Source organism: Maylandia zebra, linkage group LG18 (assembly GCF_041146795.1).
Source record: "Maylandia zebra isolate NMK-2024a linkage group LG18, Mzebra_GT3a, whole genome shotgun sequence".
Lineage (NCBI taxonomy): Eukaryota > Metazoa > Chordata > Actinopteri > Cichliformes > Cichlidae > Maylandia > Maylandia zebra.
This window is the reverse complement of record NC_135184.1, coordinates 22,951,822-22,973,529: the sequence shown is the minus strand read 5'-3', so window position 1 is coordinate 22,973,529 and position 21,708 is coordinate 22,951,822. Positions and strand designations below refer to the sequence as shown.

At 40.6% G+C, this 21,708-nt stretch overlaps 1 protein-coding gene and 1 pseudogene across 1 annotated transcript in view; one reads left to right on the top strand and one right to left on the bottom strand.

Moving 5' to 3' along the window:
- clstn2a (calsyntenin 2a) overlaps positions 1-20,040 on the bottom strand; it is a 162,300-nt gene extending 142,260 nt beyond the window's left edge. Inside the window, exon 1 of the mRNA XM_004542435.4 lies at positions 19,852-20,040. Within this exon, the coding sequence (XP_004542492.1) occupies positions 19,852-19,924 (73 nt within the window). The 5' untranslated portion in view covers positions 19,925-20,040. The remainder of the gene's footprint in view (positions 1-19,851) is intronic.
- On the top strand, positions 964-1,085 carry LOC111501338 (5S ribosomal RNA; annotated as a pseudogene).
- Positions 20,041-21,708: the final 1,668 nt, after the last annotated feature.

The window sequence follows — 21,708 nt, the reverse complement described above, 5'->3', positions numbered from 1 at the left end:
TGTTGTGCTGTTGGCCAACACAGGTGCAAAAGGGCAGATGTTGGTGGATTTCGTAAAATGGAAATTGCCATGATGAGCATATCCTTAAAGCAGATGGACATAGGGTGACATATAAGATTGGAGGAAGATGCACACAGGTGAACTATATCTTGTGCAGTAGGTGCAATCTGAAAGCAATACAAGACTGTAAAGTGGTGTCTGGGGAGAATATGGAAATCATCAAAAGGAAGCAAGTGAGGGTAGAAGCTAGGGCTAAATTGTGGGAGTTGAAGAAGGAAGAATGTCTCACAGACAGTTTAGACAGGTTCTGGGTGGTAGGGAAGTGTTACCAAATGACAGCTGAAGTCCTGAGCAATACCACCAAGAAAGTGGTAAATGCATCCTCAGATGGAGGAAAGAATACAAAGTGGCAAAGGAAAAGGCTTATAGTGAATAGAAAAGGATGTGCAGCAGGTTAGGATGATTAAGGACAGAGATGGAAATGTACTAACCAGTGAAGAGAGTTTGTTTTGAAGATGGAAGAAGGACTTTAAGGAGCTGAAGAGTGAAGAAAATGACAAGGAGGAAAGCGTGTAATGGTGTAAAGTTAGTGAATTAGGAAGTGCTATGTTATTTATGGTTTCTTTCAACATAAAACCTTGTCTTTCAGTTACTTTGTAGACAATGGTTTTAGTTGACTTACATACACTTGACAAAATAATGTAGAAAGAGCCAAATGAAGAGCAGTGTAGGCACCAAGGCAGCGCAGGGCTGGTTCAAAGGTGCTGATTATGGTTGTTAAGTATAGAATCTAAGTCATCATTATCACAGAGCCTTAATTTTTCTGTTTATGTGTTTAGCTGTCCAAAGACAAGGAAAAAATATGAACATTTGGGAAGCCATCCATCCATCCATTCGCTTCCGCTTATCCTTTTCAGGGTCGCGGGGGGCGCTGGAGCCTATCCCAGCTGTCGTAGGGCAGGAGGCGGGGTACATACCACCCTGAGCACGCCCGACCTCGTCTGATCTCGGAAGCTAAGCAGGGCTGGGCTTGGTTAGTACTTGGATGGGAGACTGCCTGGGAATACCATTTGGGAAGCCAGTATTATCTAAAAAAGCAAAACAACACCGGCTTTCACTGTGTATTACTACTTCAAAGAGAGAAGTGCACATATAAACATTCTGCTAAAAAGCTGTCTAAGCGGAAGATGTGACGACATAAAAAAAATTCAATGTTGTTCTGCTTCGTTTCCCTCTAAGATTTTGCTGACAAAGCAACTCTACAGACAGGTAATCATATTCCAGAGCACCTGGAGGCACATAGCAGCACGCTGACACTCTAATACTTTTCAGTAATATAAACTGTCAACTAAGTGATTATAGTAGATGATGACTTTGACAGTACCTCCCCGGTTGGACAAGTGGTTTAACACACATAGTCAACATGAAGTGGTAATTTCCATCTCTTATTTTAAGCCTTCTTGTGTTCTACGCCAGATCCATCTTCAGAAATAATTCATGAGTCAATAGTGAATAAAGTACTGCAGCATATTAATAGGTAGCTTACAGTGAAGGACACCTATACATATACAAGTTACTTGTAAAGAAGACTTTCACATAGTGTTTCATAATGACGTTCCTGGCTATGTCGCTGAGGGGAGTTACAAAGTCAAAAACTGAAGAGGCCAGATGTCAGATATGGATCAAACAATAACTGGTTTGCAGCCTGCATTGATTAGCCAGGTGCACTTTAAACAGACAACAATGAAGGCTAAAAAAAATCTGTACCAAACATTACCAATTAGGACTGGGCGATATATCGAGTTTTAAAAAAAATATCGATATATTTTTATACGAGATATAAGATGTGACAATATCGTTTATATCGACATAGTCTGTGTTAAGTCATAACTATACTTGTGGAGCCGCAAGTTTGCCTCTCTTTCATCCACTTTTGTCTCTACGCAACGTTACTCTGCCTCGCCTCTCCTTCACTGAACAGAACTCCCCTTCCCCCGTCGCTTCACCTGCAGGCAACGACAAGATGGACACGGCAAATCTCCGTTAACGAGTTACCGCGGATCGCCCCGTGTGTGGGGCTGGACAGCGTCAACGTGTTAACGAGCTAACCGTGCTAACGAGCTAACCACGCTAACGCCATGCAGCCCACTGGGGCTGCACGGCCTAAAATCCTTTAATTTTCTCAAAAGTTGACAGTGCGCCTTATGTATGAATTCTGGTTGTGCTTGATGACCACGAACCGATTTTGTGTGGTACACGGCGCTCAGCAATCTGTCAAAAAATGTTTTAGTACAACTTTGGCCGCTTGATGGATTGTCGGAGCATTACGGCTACAGAGGAGCCTCGCGGAGTGATACGTACTGTGCTTCAACGTAATATTACCGTATTGTGTGTGTACAGGGACCATAAATGGCACCTGTTAAGAGACACGGTTACTAAGCGGATTTCAAACTCCAGGCTGTCAGTCACGCAGTAGAACTTGGGAACAGAGCAGCTGTGAAATCTGTCTTTGTTATTATACTCAGCATCTTTTAGTTTACATTTTGACTGCACAATTGTGAGCTTTTTGTTATGCACAAAAACAACATTGTTTTCTTTTATTTATGGAACATTATTATTTAATAAATGCTCAGAATTTATTTTTGAGTAATTTTTTCATGTACATCTACGCTGTATGTTAATAAAAGTGCCTGTGTGACATCTGGGACACAGCTTTGACTAAGAACTCTCTTTTTGTTCTTACCTTATGGCTTAAAAAAATATCGAGATATGAATTTTGGGTCATATCACCTCCCTATTACCAATGATAACTTAACTTACCGTGCTGTGCAAGAACATGTTGTCCATGTCTAAGTTTTTCCTTCACACAAAATGTCAACAAATCAGGTGCTGACTCCCTTGACTTTAATACCATTTTTATTAAAAATATCCTTGCACTGTATTTTTAGCTCTCCAGTCCATATTATAGTGATTTTTTTAACTTCTCTTCCATATTTCAAAACTATTATTAAAGCAATTTCCTGTCTTAGTGAAGGCTCAACTGCCTAAAACTGCCTTAAAACATGTCCAACTGGTGGTAGACGAACAGATGTGGACATATTTTTGAGGCAAGCAAGACCTAACCTATATAATATTCATGGAGTGACAGCAGCAAGTGAGAATGACACTGGTTGTAGTCGCAGCCTCAGCAGACACACCACAGACTCGACCATTAATCATTCAGACTTCCCCGCCACCACACAATGCATTAGAGACTTGGTGTACAGGAAGCCAAGAAGAATACATAACATAGACTGTGTTTATGTATGAGTGAGTGTGTTTGTCTTTCTGCTCCAACAACACCCACAACTGTATGATGAACATGAAAAACTGCAAGCATGCAAACACAAACAAAAGTTACAAGCACGTGGCACTTCTTTCACAAGCTTAAAAACCACCACCGACTGGATTATACCCAAAACTGCCAACACTTAAACAAACAAGCATTACTGTTCATCGCTGCACGCCGGGCTGTTTTTAGAAGAAGCAAAAGGTGGCTGACTGGGATAAGTAAAGACTGAAACATAAAAGAGATGCAAATCTTCAAGGCTAGGAATTCAAATTACTTCAAATGCCACAGAAGAATTTAGCGATACGAGAAGTATCAAGATAGAAAGTCACCGAAAAAGAGCGAGACGCAGAGAGAGGGAGGGGAGAATGAAACGAGGGGAGGTGATTGCCAAACAGGTGCAGGCAGAATCTAACATTTAAAAGTATGTTTAAATTACTTCCTCCAGACAGGATTAGGGAGCTACTCAGCACAGAGTAGCTCAAAACATTCTGTCCATTTGTTAATCTAAAAGCAACACATGCACATCTGCTATGTGGTCCTGTAGAACAACTATAACAGCCCACGAAGCAGATGTGTGTGCGAGTCAAAGAGAATTAAAGAAAACAGAAAGTGAAAGAGAGAGAGAAAAGGCATCCAGGGGGCACGGCAGAAACACAACACAGGCTGATGCGACAAACTAGATCCTGGCTGGAAAAGACAGATGCTCAGAAATAGCGGCAGCCTCCACCTCGGGTGTGCCTGGCCCTGCCTGCTGTGACATTACCTGCCTACCAGCACATAATCATGATGAATCGCTCTGGGGCCTGGTACCAACCACAGACTGCTCACGCCGCCAAACAATGAGTGGCAATGGCAAACATGGCCACACCATGCAGCCTTACCCCCTTTATCTTCCTTCTCTTTCTGTCATGATTCTCGCATTTTTTTCATTCCTTTGCTTATCTCTGCCTCTCTCCTAACATCTCGCCTTTCATCTGTCCTTGCCTTCTGTATCCTCTCCGCACTGTCTCGTTTTTAGGCCTCCTCGTCTTTGTTGGTCTGATTCTTTTCCTTCTCTTTGGTATTTTCTGAGGCATCGCTGTCCTTCATTTCTTCTTTCAAAACACAGGGGGCAGACACCAAAGAAAGAAAGGAAGCCTGGAGATTCAATACACAGAAGGACAGTTGAGGTGACTTTTGCAAGCTTTGGACAGTTTAATAATAGTTTGTCTGTTGTTATTTGACAATTTCAGCAAGTCTGCTGTACATGTGGATTGACTGAGGACTGAAAGGACTATACGGCAAATGTCAGCAAGCAATGACAAAGAATGTTAAACATTATTTGTTCTCCTTTGGACATCTTCTAATAATATACAGTTCAATACTTTGCTTTCCAGTGGCAATCTGAACTGTAATTCTAAGCCGGGAAAGCCATATTTATGTGGAATTTTATTTAGTCTCCAATACTTTTTTCATGGCATTTGTTTTCATCACCCCTCAGCATAAAGTATGTGGGTAGTGAGGTTGATTCAGGAGGGATTTCAATATATTTGGAGTATTACACTTTCATAGTGTCATAAGTCAGAAGACCATGGAGGGCATTTTCAGAATTTAATACTAAGCCAAGTCATATTACTCTCAGCAGTTTGTTTTAATCTACCACAGGGATCAGGGTGGGAAAGAAAACATTGTTTATCATCACTTTTCTCCAAAAATCAATATCTGACAACAGGGATGAATTACATATTCTGCAATAACGAAGAGGGTAGCATCACCTCCTCCCCTTTTTTTTCTTAAATCATAGCATAGCTACAAAATTGACCTCATTTCTCAAAGACAGAAAAAAAAACAGCACGGGACTAAAATAAGACTCTGAATATAATGATACTAGTAAACAAGGTCTGTAAGAGCTGGTAAATCCAAGTCTGTGAATTTTTGTCAAGACTTTCCAAGCAATTACTAGTGTTCCCCCTTCCACACTGCTCCTCTAGGCTGCTGTCTAAATAAAGAAATGATGCCGGAGAGGCAAACATCACCTTGAGAAGTAAACACCGCAGATCTTTAATATTGTATGATGTTTCATCTTTGGCGCTACCAGTATGACTACTTTTCAATCTAAAAGGGACGACACACGTGACTTCCATCCAGCAGACTTTGGTTCAAGTCTCTCGGAGGACTATTTTTAAATGTAATCACCGATTGTTACATTTATTCACTAAAGATACTTAGTTATGAAAAGATTATGGTTTAGGTGAAAAAAGAACATGGACACAAACCTGTTCCAGTTGCTTAGTTTTAAAATGTATGCACCTGGAGGCTGTAATAAGGGTCTTGCACAAACAACCTGTTGAGTTTTCTTAACCAGAAGACAGTCTCAGGGTAAAGTACGAAGCACAAGGCAGACAAATAACTTTTTCAAGTCCAATTAAGGCAAAGAGCATTTACAGGCCTAGCTTGTAAGCATCGCTGCATTTACACTATTGATGGCATCTTAAAACCAAATTTTGACCAGGCAATTTGGATAAAGTATAACTGTTGAGTGGCCATGAAGAGGAGAAGAGGGGCGAAGAGAGTCCCAAATGAATGCACTGTGGTCAGTGCCCTCACTTTCACACACCTTACTTCTGGTTTTTCTATCGGTGACCTTTTGATCCCCCACAACTACCTCCTTATTTGCTTTAGAGAATCCCCAGTCTGCTCTCTCTAAATGTCTATTTTGGTCATATGTAATGAAGTGTTAGTACAGGTTCGAAACTGCAGCGACTTCAGCTTGGAAAATGATGCTGAAAACAACATAACAGACTTACAATTGGAACACTGATCATGGAAATGTGCACAGTCAACCTACTGCTTAGTAAATGTCCAACGTATTTCAATATGTTGCAATAAATTGTAAAATTAAAGTGTTGCTATAAAGTTTTTATTGGCTGAAGAGTTTCATTTTCTCAACCAATATTGCGTAGGAGAAAAGCTCGCTTCTGACTTTAGAGAAAGGTCAGTGATTAAGTCTCAGGAGTTTATTATCAAGTATGTCTTGATGCATGCTCAATAAGGAAATCCTAAAAAGTTTATTCTGTTCATCTGAACATAGTGTTTTCAGTGAAAAAAAACGTTTCATCACTCATCCAAGTGACTTCTTCAGTCTCAGCTAACTGCAGGTTTCCCGCACACCAAAGAGGTCAACGGCTTTAAGAATGTCCTTATTCTCAGATATTTTTCACACTATGACATTATTGTCTGCTTGCAAAGAAAACTGACTATAATTGCAGAGGAAAAGTGCTATAGATACTGTGTAGGGGTGAGAAATCCACAAACAAAGCTTTGTCATTTTACTGCCAGTTCACTCGTGAGTTGATTATGTCAGGTAGACTATAGAAGACATTCTTTACTTTCATTGTGAATTCTTGCCTGGCTTTTTTCTTTGCAAGACAGTCATTTCTTCAGTTTGACTGGAGAAAAATATTTTTTTAACACGAACAAAGAATTATTTTGTTTCTTCGTGAAAACATAAAATAAATCTAAACATATGCTTTGTGATTTTATCAGAAAATTTCACAAATTGAGGTGGGAAGCGGAAAATAGTATAAATAGTACTTATACACTGACTGGATGCTTTACCAAGGTAGACTTTGGTACAAGGTTGGGCCTACTTTTGCCTACAGAACTGTCTTAATTCTTCATGGCATAGATTCAAAAAGATGCCGGATATATTCCTCACAGATTTTGGTCTATATTGACATGATAGCATGGCTGTAGATTTGACAGCTGTGCATCCAGGATGGGATGCAAATCTACATCCACATCTACTGGGTTGAGATGTGGTGACTGTGGTAGCCATTTGAGTACAGTTAGTTCATTGTCAGACTCTAACCCTATCATCAAAATCAAAGCAGAAATCAAGACTCTTTACCTCTTCTTAGCTGACTGAATGGCACCCTGTGTGATCTGGCCATTTGACAAAGCATTTTCACCCAGGATATTTTCTCTTTTTTAGTCTATCCTCTGTAAACCCTAGAGATGATTGTGTGGAAAAATCCCAGTAGATCAGCAGTTTCTGAAATATTCAGACAGCCCATCTGGCACCAACAACTGTACCATGTTCAATTTCGCTTAAATCACCTTTCTTCGTCATTGTGATGGTCAGTGTGAACTTCAGCAGGTCATCTTGTACATATGAACATGCCTAATTGCACTGAGTTGCTGCCATGTGATTAGCTGACTAAATATCTGCATTAACGAGCAGTTAAACAGGTATACCTCACAAAGTAGCCCGTGAGTAAATTGTTGCAACAACCTAAGCTTCACTAAGTAGCTTTAACAATATTACAAAAAGCACTAAACTCTAAAGGAGGAAGATTATAAATAACAAAATTATAACAGAACATGCTTTCGGCCAACACAGCACACCAGCACCTCACTGCGTTTCAATCAAAACAAATTAACAGCACATACACAAAGGCCTTACTATGTGTGAACTGCAAATAAGACCCTCTTACAATAAAATTATTGTTTCATTTTGTAAATTGATTCAAAATGATGACTTTTAAAAAGTTGGAAGCACACACACACACATAAAGCACCGTTATCAGAGTGTGCAAACACAATGCTGATTCTGCAGAGCAAATGGGATTTTTTGCTGACAGAGAACAAAGTTGTAATGGCAAAAGCTGTGAACCAAGAATAAAATGACAGCAGAAAATGCTAATGTAACAGAGTACGTAAAAATTAAAACTCGATGAGAAATGCTGCTGTGCTGACACAACAGTGGTGAGTGTCAAAATTCTGCTTATTCCATTGAGAGGGAGTTTCTGTTTGAATGTTAGGAGAGCTTGAAAGTGAACCAACAGCAGAATGAACAAATCAGAACAGCCTAATAAACCCTATGCCCACACTTCATCTTTCATGTGTATTAACAGAGGATACGTCATACTATTAAGTGAGTGATGAAATTAGGTAATTATGTATGTTCTTGTTAAACAGTAACTAGGAATTGTCAAAAACCCAAATATTTGTGCTTCTGATTAACCAAAACTAACATTAGTGGATAAATAGCCTTGAACCTATTAGCAGAATCAGAATCATTAATTTGTGTGTGTGTGTCCAGGTGCCAACACCAGGTGCCATTTTTTGTTTGTCAAACCCCAATAAGTGTTCATTTGGTTGGAGCAAAAGCATGCACCTAAAACAAGACACAGTCCCAACTCTCCTCTGTGCAGTCTTTTTGTCCTCTGGCACACAGAGAGTTTCCTGTGACCGGGTTTCCAGAGTCAATCAGCAAATACAGTAAACACAATAAAAGACAGCCCTGTTTACTTCGATTCAACCTGTAAAACTTTTATGTGTTCACTTGCACCTCCTCACTGTTAGCGCATTTTCTGTGTGTATTTGTGTTTGCACTGTGTGCCTGCTTGAACTTGCCAAGTCACCATAATGCAAGTACATACATATATCTATAATACACAAACACTGCATTACAAAGTGGGCTTTGCAATGCCTCAGAAACATAAACAATGGAACAAACACCACCTGTTCCCTGTAATAGGAATGATCATACTAAAGAGATGATGTGTAAGCTGCAGTCCACCTACCTCCACTACGTGACAATAATGAATACTGCCGGATGGCACATTCCTGCTGGTGTGTCTTAGTACATTAATTTACCGGGTTTGTCCAGACACACAGACAACTATTTGCGCTCACATTCACACCGACAGCCAATTTAGAAACACAAATTAACCTAACAGGCATGTCTTTGGACTGTGGGAAGAAGCCGGAGTCCCGTAGAGAAACCACACAGGCGCAGGGAGAACATGCAAACTCCACACGGAAGAGTCCCAGTCGGCCTTATTAACTTTTATTAACTTGTTAAATGAAATAGAACGCAATACTAGTTTAACCATGAATTCTTCCATTACAGAGACAACACACGCGTTAGATAAAGATATGCATAATGACTCTAACCTTAGTAAATACACTCAACAAAAATATAAACGCAACACCTTTGTTACTGCTCCCATTCCCCATGGGATGGACGTAGAGACCGAAAATTCATTCCAGATACACAATATAACCATCCCTCCCAAACAGTGGTCACAAATCAGTCCAAATGTGTGGTAGTGGGCACATCTGCCATATTGAGATAATCCATCCCACCTCACAGGTGTGCCACATCAGGATGCTGATCTGACATCATGAGTAGTGCACAGGTGTACCTCAGACTGCCCACAACAAAAGGCCACCCTGGAATGTGCAGTTTTGTCTCACAGCAAAATGCCACAGATGCCACAAGCAATGAGGGAGCGTGCAATTGGCATGCTGACAGCAGGAATGTCAACCAGATCTGTCGCCCGTGCATTGAATGTTCATTTCTCAACCATAAGCCGTCTCCACAGGCGTTTCAGAGAATATGGCAGCACATCCAACCGGCCTCACAACCACAGACCTCGTGTAACCACACCAGCCCAGGACCTCCACATCCAGCAGGTTCACCTCCAAGATCGTCTGAGACCAGCCACCCAGACAGCTGCTGGAACAATTGGTTTGCACAACCAAACAATTTCTGCAAAAATTGTCAGAAACTGTCTCAGGGACGCTCAACTGCATGCCCGTCGTCCTCATCGGGGTCTTGACCTGACTCCAGCTCGTCGCCGTAACAGACTTGTGTGGGCAAATGCTCACATTCGATGGCGTCTGGCACGTTGGAGAGGTGTGCGCTTCACGGATGAATCATGGTTCACATTGTTCAGGGCAGATGGCAGCTGAGAATGTCCCAGTTCTTGCATGGCCAGCATACTCACCGGACATGTCACCCATTGAGCATGTTCGGGATGTGCTTGACCGGCGTATACGACAGCGTGTACCAGTTCCCACGAATATCCAACAACCTCGCACAGCCATTGAAGTGGAGTGGACCAACATTCCACAGGCCACAATTGACAATCTGGTAGACTCCATGCGACGATGTGTTGCACTGCATGAGGCAAATGGTGGTCACACCAGATACTGACCGGTTCTGGGTCCCCAGACCCCCAATAGCGCAAAAAACTGCACATTCCAGGGTGGCCTTTTGTTGTGGGCAGTCTGAGGTACACCTGTGCACTACTCATGATGTCAGATCAGCATCCTGATGTGGCACACCTGTGAGGTGGGATGGATTATCTCAATTTGGCAGATGTGCCCACTACCACACATTTGGACTGATTTGTGACCACTGTTTGGGAGGGATGGTTATATTGTGTATCTGGAATGAATTTTAGGTCTCTACGTCCATCCCATGGGGAATGGGAGCAGTAACAAAGGTGTTGCGTTTATATTTTTGTTGAGTGTATATAAATGCTGAATGCTGTGCTGCTCTTTCCCACAATATTTCATTAACGTGGCTACGATTTAGAAAGGGTCTACCTTTGAGCTTTGTAGGCTTTGCTGCTTAAACACAATACAACTATTGTGTCAACACAACTACAGCTTCAGCTGAATCACGACTGTTCCTCTAACCTTTCAGACAAACTCAACATACTTTCTTTTTACAGACACTGGACTTTTGGTGTTGCATTAATCAACAAGATCAAAGCAACATTTTCAGGTAATCAGGAATCTTGTTTCTGTCCAAGTTACACTTTTATCATAAATACAGTCAAAAGCTTGATCACACTTAATCATTCATAAGAGTGAGTGTGTCCAACCTGTACATTATTAGACAACTGTGCTTTAAAACAAACACATGGTGTTCAATTAAACTGCATCTTCATCAAGTTAAACAGAAACAGTAACATCTCAATTTTAAATCTACTAGACGCAGCAGCTGATATAGTTACGCACACACCCAGAAACCATGGGCACTTTGGCTAATCACAGAGGAGCAAAGTAATAAAAACATTATTATTCAACATTAGATGAATAATTGTACAGAATTCATTTTTAAAACATTGATATTTCTCTGTTGTTTACCTCATGGACAGCCTATTTGTGTAGCACTCTAAGCCTTAAATTAAAGGGTTTGAACTAGGGATGCAACGATACCAATTTTTTCAAACCGATACCATACCGATACTTGGATCTGAGTACTTGCCGATACAGAGTACAAAAACCGATAGTTCTACCACACACACACACAAATGCAATGAATTGAAAGACAGGTTTTATTTTATTCTCTGCCGATAATAAATAATATCTTAATAAAAATGACCACAAAAAAATTTCAAGTGAAAAATAAACACTTCTGTTAAATTATTGCAGAGTCTCCACATTGTAATTTAACAAAATATCACTGAACTATTGGCACTGTCTCAAGCTTTCGGAATAATAAATAAACACTTCTGTTTGGAAGAAAATAAATACAAATTAGGTTTGAGAATAAAATAAACTTTTAAATTGTTGCAGAGTGTCCATATTGTAAACAAACAAACAAAATAACGAAAGTATTTGGCATTGGCGAACGAACTCCCCATCTGCCCGTGGATCATCAGTCCACTGTGCCGTTAAACCAAGGACTGACATCGCGCACACACTGCTTGTCTTTACCTCTTTAGAAAGCTTTGGCACCATTATCTCCCTGATGTGTGGGCGGCTGGGAATTTCATATTGCAGCTCGAGTATGCTGAGAAGAATCCTATGTTTTCCACGACTGGCATTGGCTGGTCATCCAGAGCGATAAAATGAGTCAGAGCCTCTGTTATTTTAACTTTCTCTTGACATTTTTCATCGCTTTTCCAAAACCTGAGTTAAAGTTGGCTGTTCCAGTCCACACTGCTGACATTTTGTTTAGCCTAGCTACAGCAGCCTCCAGTTTCTCTTTTTTTATCTGGAGCTGCCAGTCTGACTCGTCTAACCCGTGCCTGTTTAGCGCGGGTTGTCCCCCTAGTGGCCAATCTAAAAAACTACAACAAAAATGACAAGCCACCCTCTGATTAATGAAATAAGTTAGTATCGGTTCATGGTATCGGTTAACTTTTACGAGTATGAGTACACACACATTTTACAGTATCGGCCCCAATACCCGATACCAGCATCAGTATCAGTGCATCCCTAGTTTGAACGTTTACTTGGTCTTCTTTGACCCGGGTTTGGGTCCTCAACTCTTTGAAGTGTAAATTTTAAAGGCAATTGTATTAAAGGGCACCTATCTCTGTTCAATAATATAAAAATGGCCCTTGATGTTTACTGCTGTGGTTATTTTTCTTTATACAACTTTGAAACTTGAGTGTGTTATTAGGCAGCTAAGTAAAAAAAAATTTGCCCAACAAGACTTTAATCAATGAAAAGAAGAAATCCTTTGATATTTCATCAAAGAGGTTATTGTTTTATGGGAGAAAATTAAAGTGGGAAAACTGCAAACTCTGTTGTTATACAAGAGAAGATACACTCTCAAGTAACAAAACTAATCTACTTTTGATGTGCCTGTAAGAGAAATGTTCATTTTGTTTCATGCAACTTTAACATCGCAGTCTATTTGAGTTTATCTAAGCGCTGCAAAATCACAAGCTATTTCAGGGCACTTTACACAGTGAGGTCAAACCTTACAAATCCAAGCCCAAAACTCAAGAAGCACATCAAAATTTGTCGGCATCTCAGGCAGAGCTCTTGGTAAATAGCAAGTTGCTATAAAGGGATTCTGCATAAACAATCTATTATACACACACACACACACACACACTCACACAAAGAGACACACTGTACAAAAGTGATGCACGAACACACAAAATTGAACACAGCAATGTCACCTCAAAACACAGTTACATTTTATAACTACACCATCTAAATGATTTATAATGGCAGTGGAAGACAAGGCAAGCAAGGGGGATATGGAGAAGAAATGGAAGAGGACAAAAGAGGAGACAAGAAAGGCAGCGACAGAGGCAAAAACAACCTCTCTGTAGTGAGGTGAGGCCCCAGACTGGCAGCTTTACAAAGGAAGGAGAAAATGGAATTTGAAAGTGATCTGAAGTTGGGATATTTGTAATGACACACACACACACACACACACACACACACACACACACACATATATACAAAGCTCACTCATAATGTGCTGCTAGTAGGAGAATATGTGGCAAAATCAATGATACAGATAGAGACAGGTGGGATGGTGGAAGACCGATAAAGAGAAACAGATAGCTCTTGTGACTGATGACTCATGAAAATTAAACCTTTCTTTTCAGCGACATGCTTTCATTTCCCCTCACCTCCTGTGATCCCTTTTTACTGAGTAGCAATCGTAGCTCCAGGTACACCTGGTGCATGCATCTGTGCGTGCATGCCGACGAAAGGTGTGAGCAAAAGCCCACAAACTCCCTCTCTCGCTCTTTCTTGTCTCTCCTTCTCTCTCGCACACACACAGAGTTGTGGTTTTTCTCAAGGTATTCTTTGTTTTCAAAGTGATTTGTTTTTCAATCACACATTCAGCTGCCTTGTACACAAAGTATTAGAAAACCTAAAAGAATTTCCCTTGGCATGGCTTCCCAGAGCACCTATGATGTTGAACTGTGCAGTCTCACTTTGAGCCCACCTCACCCATATCCCACAGTCATAACTCACAAAGGAAAATACAAGGATCTTTCACGGTCTCTACAAGAGGAAATCAGAAGCAATAAAAAAATCAAACATAAAGCCATTTCAAAGCATATAGCGATGCTTTGGATTGACTGTACAAGAGACCCACACAAGACAACTTGAAAGAGAGATGAAGGAGATGACTCAGTTGAGTTCGGGGTAACATGAAAAGAGCTTTGTGTGCGTGAGTGGGTATGCATGTGTGTGTTTCTTCGTGTATGTGTGTGTGTAGGGGGTTTATATTATATTTGGTTGGAACTGAACACACACCACAATGCTAACACATTTTATTAGGTGTGCAAACACACTGCAGGCTAATAAGTTTGTATTGGAATAATAATTAAAACAGCACGCAGTGGTGCATGTCTTCATAACTTCAGGCTTTATCATGAGTCACAATAGACCACAGTCTATTGTTTAATAAGGGATTGCTAGGCCTGTGTACATAGAGACAATTGATAACGCTTTACTGACACCGGCTCATGGGACACAGCAAAGGCACGGCATTTCAGTTCAAGTTGTAAGCCGCTGTTCAACATTGCTCTATTTAAATGTTAACTGAGGACAAGCCATTTCAATACTGGTAGTTTTGCATGGCTGTCTAAGCACTAAAAACACAGCTTACTTGAACTCAAACTTTGTTTACTCTTTCTGCAAATACTTAGCCACGTTTCCCATGTTTCCTGAAAGGTAAGTACGAACAAATAAGCCATCAAAGCAACAGAATTACTCACTGAAACAATTGCACTTAAGCAATTAAATTGCTAAATTATAAATGCATCCATTTATTTAGTTATGAACAAAAAGAGTCAAGGATTTATAATCCTACACTCTGGCTGGAATATAAACACAATCACTGTCACAGTCAGCCGAGATGATAAAAGCATCACTTCGGTCTTACTCTGCTGGCAAGGACTGTTTCAAAGAAAACTGCCATGCAGACGTGACACATGAGCACAAACAGAACGAACCTAAAGTGTCACAGGATTCATAACTGCTGCTCGCAGCTTTCATTCTGGTTCACTGCGCTAATGTCCAAAAGATTAATGACCATCTGACTTGAGGTACACACATTGTGCTATTTTTGAAGAAGCAGCTTGAGTCTTTTAAGCATGAACTTCCCCTGTGTTTGGAATCATTTACCAGGAAATTCAAGTATTTTCTAATACATTTAATTTGTTATTGATTTCATCTTTACATCTGGGTTTTTCTGGGGGTACGGAGGATTAACAGTAAACAGTGAAAACGATCAATGTGGACACATCAAAGCAAATGATCGTGTTACCTTATTTGACATAAATTTGGATTTTATTGTTATTTTTCTGACCATTTGAGAAACGAAAATGCCTTTGGTGCTTGATGTAATTAAGTCCAAATTACTCAAACTGGTGCCTTTACTGAGGCCAACAAACAAATGAAGCCAATCTTGTGAAATGTGAGGTCCAAGTTGATTATATGTGTCATAAAGCCTCATATATTTCTTATTTCTAACATACGCTGAGAGGATAATGAAATAAAAATAAAAATGGATTATTGTTACAGTAGAAAATCCATCTGCACATTATTGTTCCTCTTTCATCTTTCACTCTGAGTCTCCTCTATAGCACCAGCTCAGTGGCTGCTAATTACTGTGTGTAAATAAAAAAATAAAGTGTTTGCTTCCTGTACTTTTTAAAGTACAGGAGTGTCTAGGTGTGTGAATGTGTGTGTCACTTCATTAGTAAAATAACAGGGGAAGAGTGCAGGAGGTTGTCTTTCAGAAGTCAGCATTGCATGCAATGTTTATCCTCCACATATTGAGCCGTGTTGACCAGAAAGCCCCACCGGGGCCATTGGACCAGCTGGTGTAATACTGGCATACACACAGTGCTAAACACCAGCACTTCTCTCCCCTCACACCCGGACAAACACACACTGTTATCGCCGTGCATACATCATCCAATGGCAGCCCCTCCATTTCCCTCCTCTCCTCCACCTTACGCCTCATCAGACATATTATAATTAGCTGTGCTGAGTAATTAACACCCAAATTAGGACATTATTTGCATATCTACCCTCATTTGCATATACTCTCTGCAGGAGTCAGACCGAGCATTCCTTCACACGTTGGTGCTCAGGACATTTTTAAGTCAATACCTAACCGTTACTGCGCACAGCAAACATATTGTACCTTCTCATTTAGAAAACATGATTGCAAAGCAGAGAGGTGAAAAGTTGAGGGGAAAATAAAAGAGCAGAAGTCAAATCTGTGCAAGCTACAGGAAAGAGAGCAAATATAAATGGGACCGAGGAGGTGGCCAGTAATAGAGGTAGCCGGGATAGAGTGAGAATGCGACACACGCCAAATGAGAAAAGGCAAAGTAAGACAGAAAGAAGACTGCCTCTTCATTTATACATCTCACTTGAGCCCATAAACCTTTGGAATTGAATCCTGGCTATGAAAGAGAGAGAGAAAGAGCGAGGGAGCAGCGCTACCTCTGGAAATCATAACGAAGGCTGCTCAAGCATGGAAAAAAGAAGCGAGGAGGAGAATGACGAAACACTTCTCTCTCTCTATGACATTTGCCCTCTGAATCGCATCAGCTCAGCGGAGCAGAACAGCGAAGAGTGATACAGAGTCAAAGGAAGAAAGAGAGAGGCTGGCAGAGAAAACACAACCGGGAAGAAACATGGGGAATTAAAGGGAATAGAGGGAATAGAATGGGCATGAATGACAGTAAAAAGGAAAAGAGCGACAGGATGGGCAGAGCACTTCCCGCTAGTCATTGTTTCACCAGTCGTTGCACAGAAGAGGAAAACCTGAGTTATGCTTCTGCGTTCCACATCGCTTTCACGATTTATGTTCTGGCGGGGATAATGCAGCTGGATGGCTCTGTTGAAAAGACACCCATAAATCTGGTCTTGTTTTCAATTTCTTCCTGCCGTTCTCTCCCTCTCTCTCTCTCCCAGCACCCTTCAGATTCTCTTGGCGCTCGTCTGCTCTGGTCTATTCTCCCCGACTTCTTATGTAAAGGTATTCAGCTGAAAGCCTTTGTTTCATGTATATAATGTGTTCTGCTGAGCTTGTGAAGCTTGTAAATACAAAGAAGCTGCACAGACGCACAAGAATGCAAAAGAAAAATCGCTCTTTGTCTGTTTAAACAACAAGCAAACATCCAACCAGCACTCTCAGGCCCTGATCTATTCTTTTTCAAAACGGTACTTCACAATACAACGCCTTGTCAAGTGTTAGGACATCGCATTGACATTTAGAGACCATTTTTAAAGGCATTTCAGATGTTGCATTAAATGTTTAGTAGACAATATTTGGCCTTCAGTTACTGTGCACTGCATTGAGGTCGGGCAATATTACTGTGATTGTCAAAGATTCATATTTTAATACCAAACATGTGCCGCTATAACTTATGATAACAGCGACTGGAGCAGGCAAGAAACTGAACTGAGAAAAATGCCAAGCCCCGGTGGGAATGTGGGACTCTTAAAAGAGAAAAATGGGAATATTTTGCTAGAAGGTCTAATGATACAGATGAGTCAGCCAAAGAGCGGTATAGAGCAGTGCACAATAAAACTGAGGTATGCTATACCTATATTAGCTAGCCAAAGGATGATATATTACTTTCTGGTTCTACACTTGAATAGCTTTTTTTTTTTTTTATATATATAAATGCATGTTCTTTTATGTACATCATGGTTTCTTTGCTGGGACCAAAGTCAGATGATGAGCTGGAACTGTTACTGAAAGTATACGTAGAGGACAGATTTTCAGTGCTTGGAAAGAAAATATCATGACATTTTAAAGCTGTATGGGGAATATTATCCACTGCCAGAAAAAACATGGCAATGTGGAAAAAATACCCAGACAAAAAGAAAAAAAATACAGATATTTGCTTCATCTTTCAAAACCTCTTAGTTTCTGCAAATCCAGGCTAAAACCAAATCCGGGAGCGTTTTCTTTGTGTTGTGTCATAAGCATTTTCAAAACTTCCACCAGGTATAAACTTACACTATGTACACAAAAACACTGGGCCACCTACACATTGCCCCTCCAGGAGTTTTTGTGCTGATATTAATGCCAGAGGAGGTTTGTAACTCTGTAGTTATTGAGTCAGCAGAGCGTTGGAGACTTTTACAGATTCTGCTCCTTAGCACTTGATGATCTTGCACTGTAACTTTCCATTGTTTGCCATTTCATTGCTGAGTTGCTGTTGAGTTTCTGTGGTTCCTAAACTTTGCAATAATACCACTAACAGCTGCTTGTGGAATATCTAGAGGGAAGAGATATCACAAACTAACTTGTTTTAACATTGGGCTCTTATCAAACTTAATGAGCTCTTAAAGGACAACCCATTCTTTCACAATTTGATGAGAAATTTGATGTATGTGATTTTCCACACCTGCAGCAAAGGGACTGAAAACACCTGAATTCAAAGACTAAGAGCTTTTCTCCAAATAATGTAGCAAAAGCTACACGGGTTGATATTAAAATGTATTTGTATGGGCATTCCCTAAGATAAAATTTACTGATTATAGATTCTTGCTCGCACGAGTGTCTGTTCCATTGTCTACTTTGCATTGAAGATTTGTTGGCAGAAGTGTGCAATAAAGTGATATGAACTGCTGACACTTCACTTCCCAAAGGTTCAAGATTGTGTGACAACAACTCCTTTCAAACCTTTTACTTTTTTTCCTCACATGCATTTGTGAAATTATGGTGTTAAAGCATGAAAAAAAGAAAAGAGAGCTACGACCCAAGCATGCACTGCATAGTCACCACTGACTGACGGATTTACTATATACGTAGCAATCAAAGCCAAGTTCACACATTTTATACTCACCTTTGAAAACTTAATGAGTCTTTGAAGTCTCTACAGAAAACAGTCAATTCTCTCAACTTAATCTAAACCTAGTTAGCGTTCCCTCTGGCTCCAGGCCATATGGAGGTCTTTTATAAACAAGAAAAATAATGATAATGTTTGGTTGAGCGCAGACAGCCAGTCAGCCCAGCACTCTCACTCCAGAGACCCAATTAATACAACTGTAAACCAATGCTGCCCTTCATAGGCAACAACAGCCAGAACTGTGTGTGTGTGTGTGTGTGTGTGTGTGTGTGTGTGTGTGTGTGTGTGTGTGTGTGTGTGTGTGTGTGTGAGAGAGAGAGAGAGAGAGAGAGAGAGAGAGAGAGAGAGAGGGAGAGAGCCGGAGAAAGAGAGATGGAGAAAGATGTGAGTATCACAGGGTGAAGACGTGATGGAATACAGCATCCCAACCATGGCTGCCCTCCCTGAGCACTGATCGATAATTGTAGACAGAAATCATCTTCAGATCACTGGCCAACCAACCAATCATGACCAAAAACATAACTGCCATAAATGTCATGTTTGTCCTGCATTTCAAAGGCATCCAGGCCAAGTACAGTTGTTGAGAACAGAGGAGGTTATGTGAAGACCAGTTCAACAGCATGCAAACACCTGTAAAATGTAACTGAAGTCATGTCTGATACAACACAATAATAAACATTTTTTAGATTAAATGTTCTTTTAGAATGAAAAATTGAATGAATGTTAAGGCTTTCTTTGTACAAAAACACACATTTGAAGAGTTATAAAAGCAAACGATTAGGCAAATTCATTAGCCATAAATTAAAATTATCATAAGTGACCCCCTGATGCTAACGTTGTGGTTTCATGTAAACACATTTCTCTTTTAAATTACTCAACGCTGGAAACTTCCAATTAACTGAACACCTGCCACAGTAACTGACAGCCAAGACAGGAAACCTCAGCTAACCACTGGCCAATAATTCATAAGAAAAAAATCATTTAAATGCAGCTTAACTTCAAGACAGCTTAACCTGACTGCGAAGTTCTTCGACGGACGGCTGTCGCTCGCATTGCAAACTTGTGCAACTCAAACGCAAAAAAGAGGGCAAAGATTTTCGAAACCAAGTTTTTTTTCTCACGCTTTCTAATTTTTTTTTTCCTTTTTGTTCCTACCTTTTCCACCGAGCGCGCAGGAGTGGCCCCAGATAAGCCAAAACAGCAGAAATGGGACCCCGAGTGTGTGCATGTTTGTCGAGCCGTGAAGGAGATGTCTCTGCGTCCTGTCCTCTTCCAAATATCCTCGCTCACCTCCCGAGCGCGTGGATGTTCTCAGCTGGCCGGCCGCGCGACAGATAGTCGGCAGGTCGAGAGACAGTCAGTGTTAATGTAAGCAAAGAGGGAGAGAGAGGCTGGCGTTTAAATAGCGTCAACGCACCAACACTTCCGGGAGTTTCTTTTCAAAATAGAATAAAGCAACCGACTGTAAAGGTTGAAGCATTTCAAATACTACAACAGCATTGTAATTACATGGAGTAGAAATTCTTTTTTAGACAACATTTCCTTTATTGCACGGATGTAAAAATAGATTTGCGAAAATTTTGAAAAATTGCACACTTTTATGTTGAAAAAAAAAACCCAGTTTGGCTTTTATTTGACAAACTTGACAAAACAAAATGTTTCTCAGAGAGAAGGAGCAGGAGACGTGAAGGGAGGGATGCAGGGAGGATCTGTCTGAGAAGAGTGTCAATGTGTTAGTATTTTAGTGTCAAGACAGGGTGAGGATTGATAATGAAACCCCTGGAGCAATCTGCCAGTGACTAATGCAATGTAAATGTAACATCATGTTTCCAGGCTCACTGGAGTGTCAGTTGCCACACCTTGCTGCTGACCATTTAAGTGTTTAGATTAGTGAGCAACCACGAGCATCTTTGAGTGAGGTCATTAGCAGTTACCCTCCCTTAATCATCTCAGTTATCTTAGATATGCTACATCTGGGAAATGTATGTTAATTAAGAAGTAAAGTGCATTTTCTTAGAGCTATAATCGAATGAAGCAGCTGCCACAGTGAGATGTTTTTCCAGCTGTATCCTCCTAACAAGAGCCTCTGAAGAGCACAGCTATACTCCCCCTCACAGATTTGAGTCTTTCACTTTCCACCCCGTGGCAGAATCACTGGTTTTCTGCGAGGACCACATGTTCTTCAATTACACCCCCCCCCCCCCCCCACACACACACACACACACACATATATTCCTGCTTCCTCTTCTGCTGGGTGTGGGTGTGTGTTCTGGGGATTAGAGGGAGCAAGAGAGAGAAGGCAGACCTCAGGAGAGTTAAGAGGATAACAAAGACAGAAAACACACGCATACAAGTCCAAGAAGGGCCACATTTACATGCACATGCAATTACTTACACACACATGCTCCTGACTGGCTGTTTCCATGGCTAATGGGAGCTAAGTCACAGCGGAGCAGTGACAAGGGGAAAGATGGTGTGCAGGCTGTCTTTCTAATTGCAGTGAAGCCATCAGGTCAGCAATTATTTAGTATAGGGAAAGGGAGAAAATCACTGTGGCATCACTAAAAGACTGCTTCTTGTGTTATTGACAAATACTCATTTTAATCTTAATGTTTCAAACAAAGTAGGTTGGATTAATTTCCTTTTTTCCCGTTTATGAGCAGTCATGGCATAATCTAGCAGTGATAAACTGTTCAATAGTTTATCAACAGTTTATCACTGCTAGATTATTCATGTAACTGAAAGAAAACAGTTTCATTCATTAGGGGACTGGATTCTCACTGCGATATCTTAATTTTTACCTCAAACAGCAATAAATATAAGATCAGTGATAACTTCCATCCATTTGTGTGAACACGAACACATCTGAAAGCCTCCATTGTTGGTTTTAACTGACACACACTGCTCCCTATATGAAACTGGTGCAGTTGTCCCCACAGGAAAGGGCTTGCTCTATTTTTATAGTGATATATAACAATGGCTCGCTAAATGCCATGTCACTTCTTGGAAAGC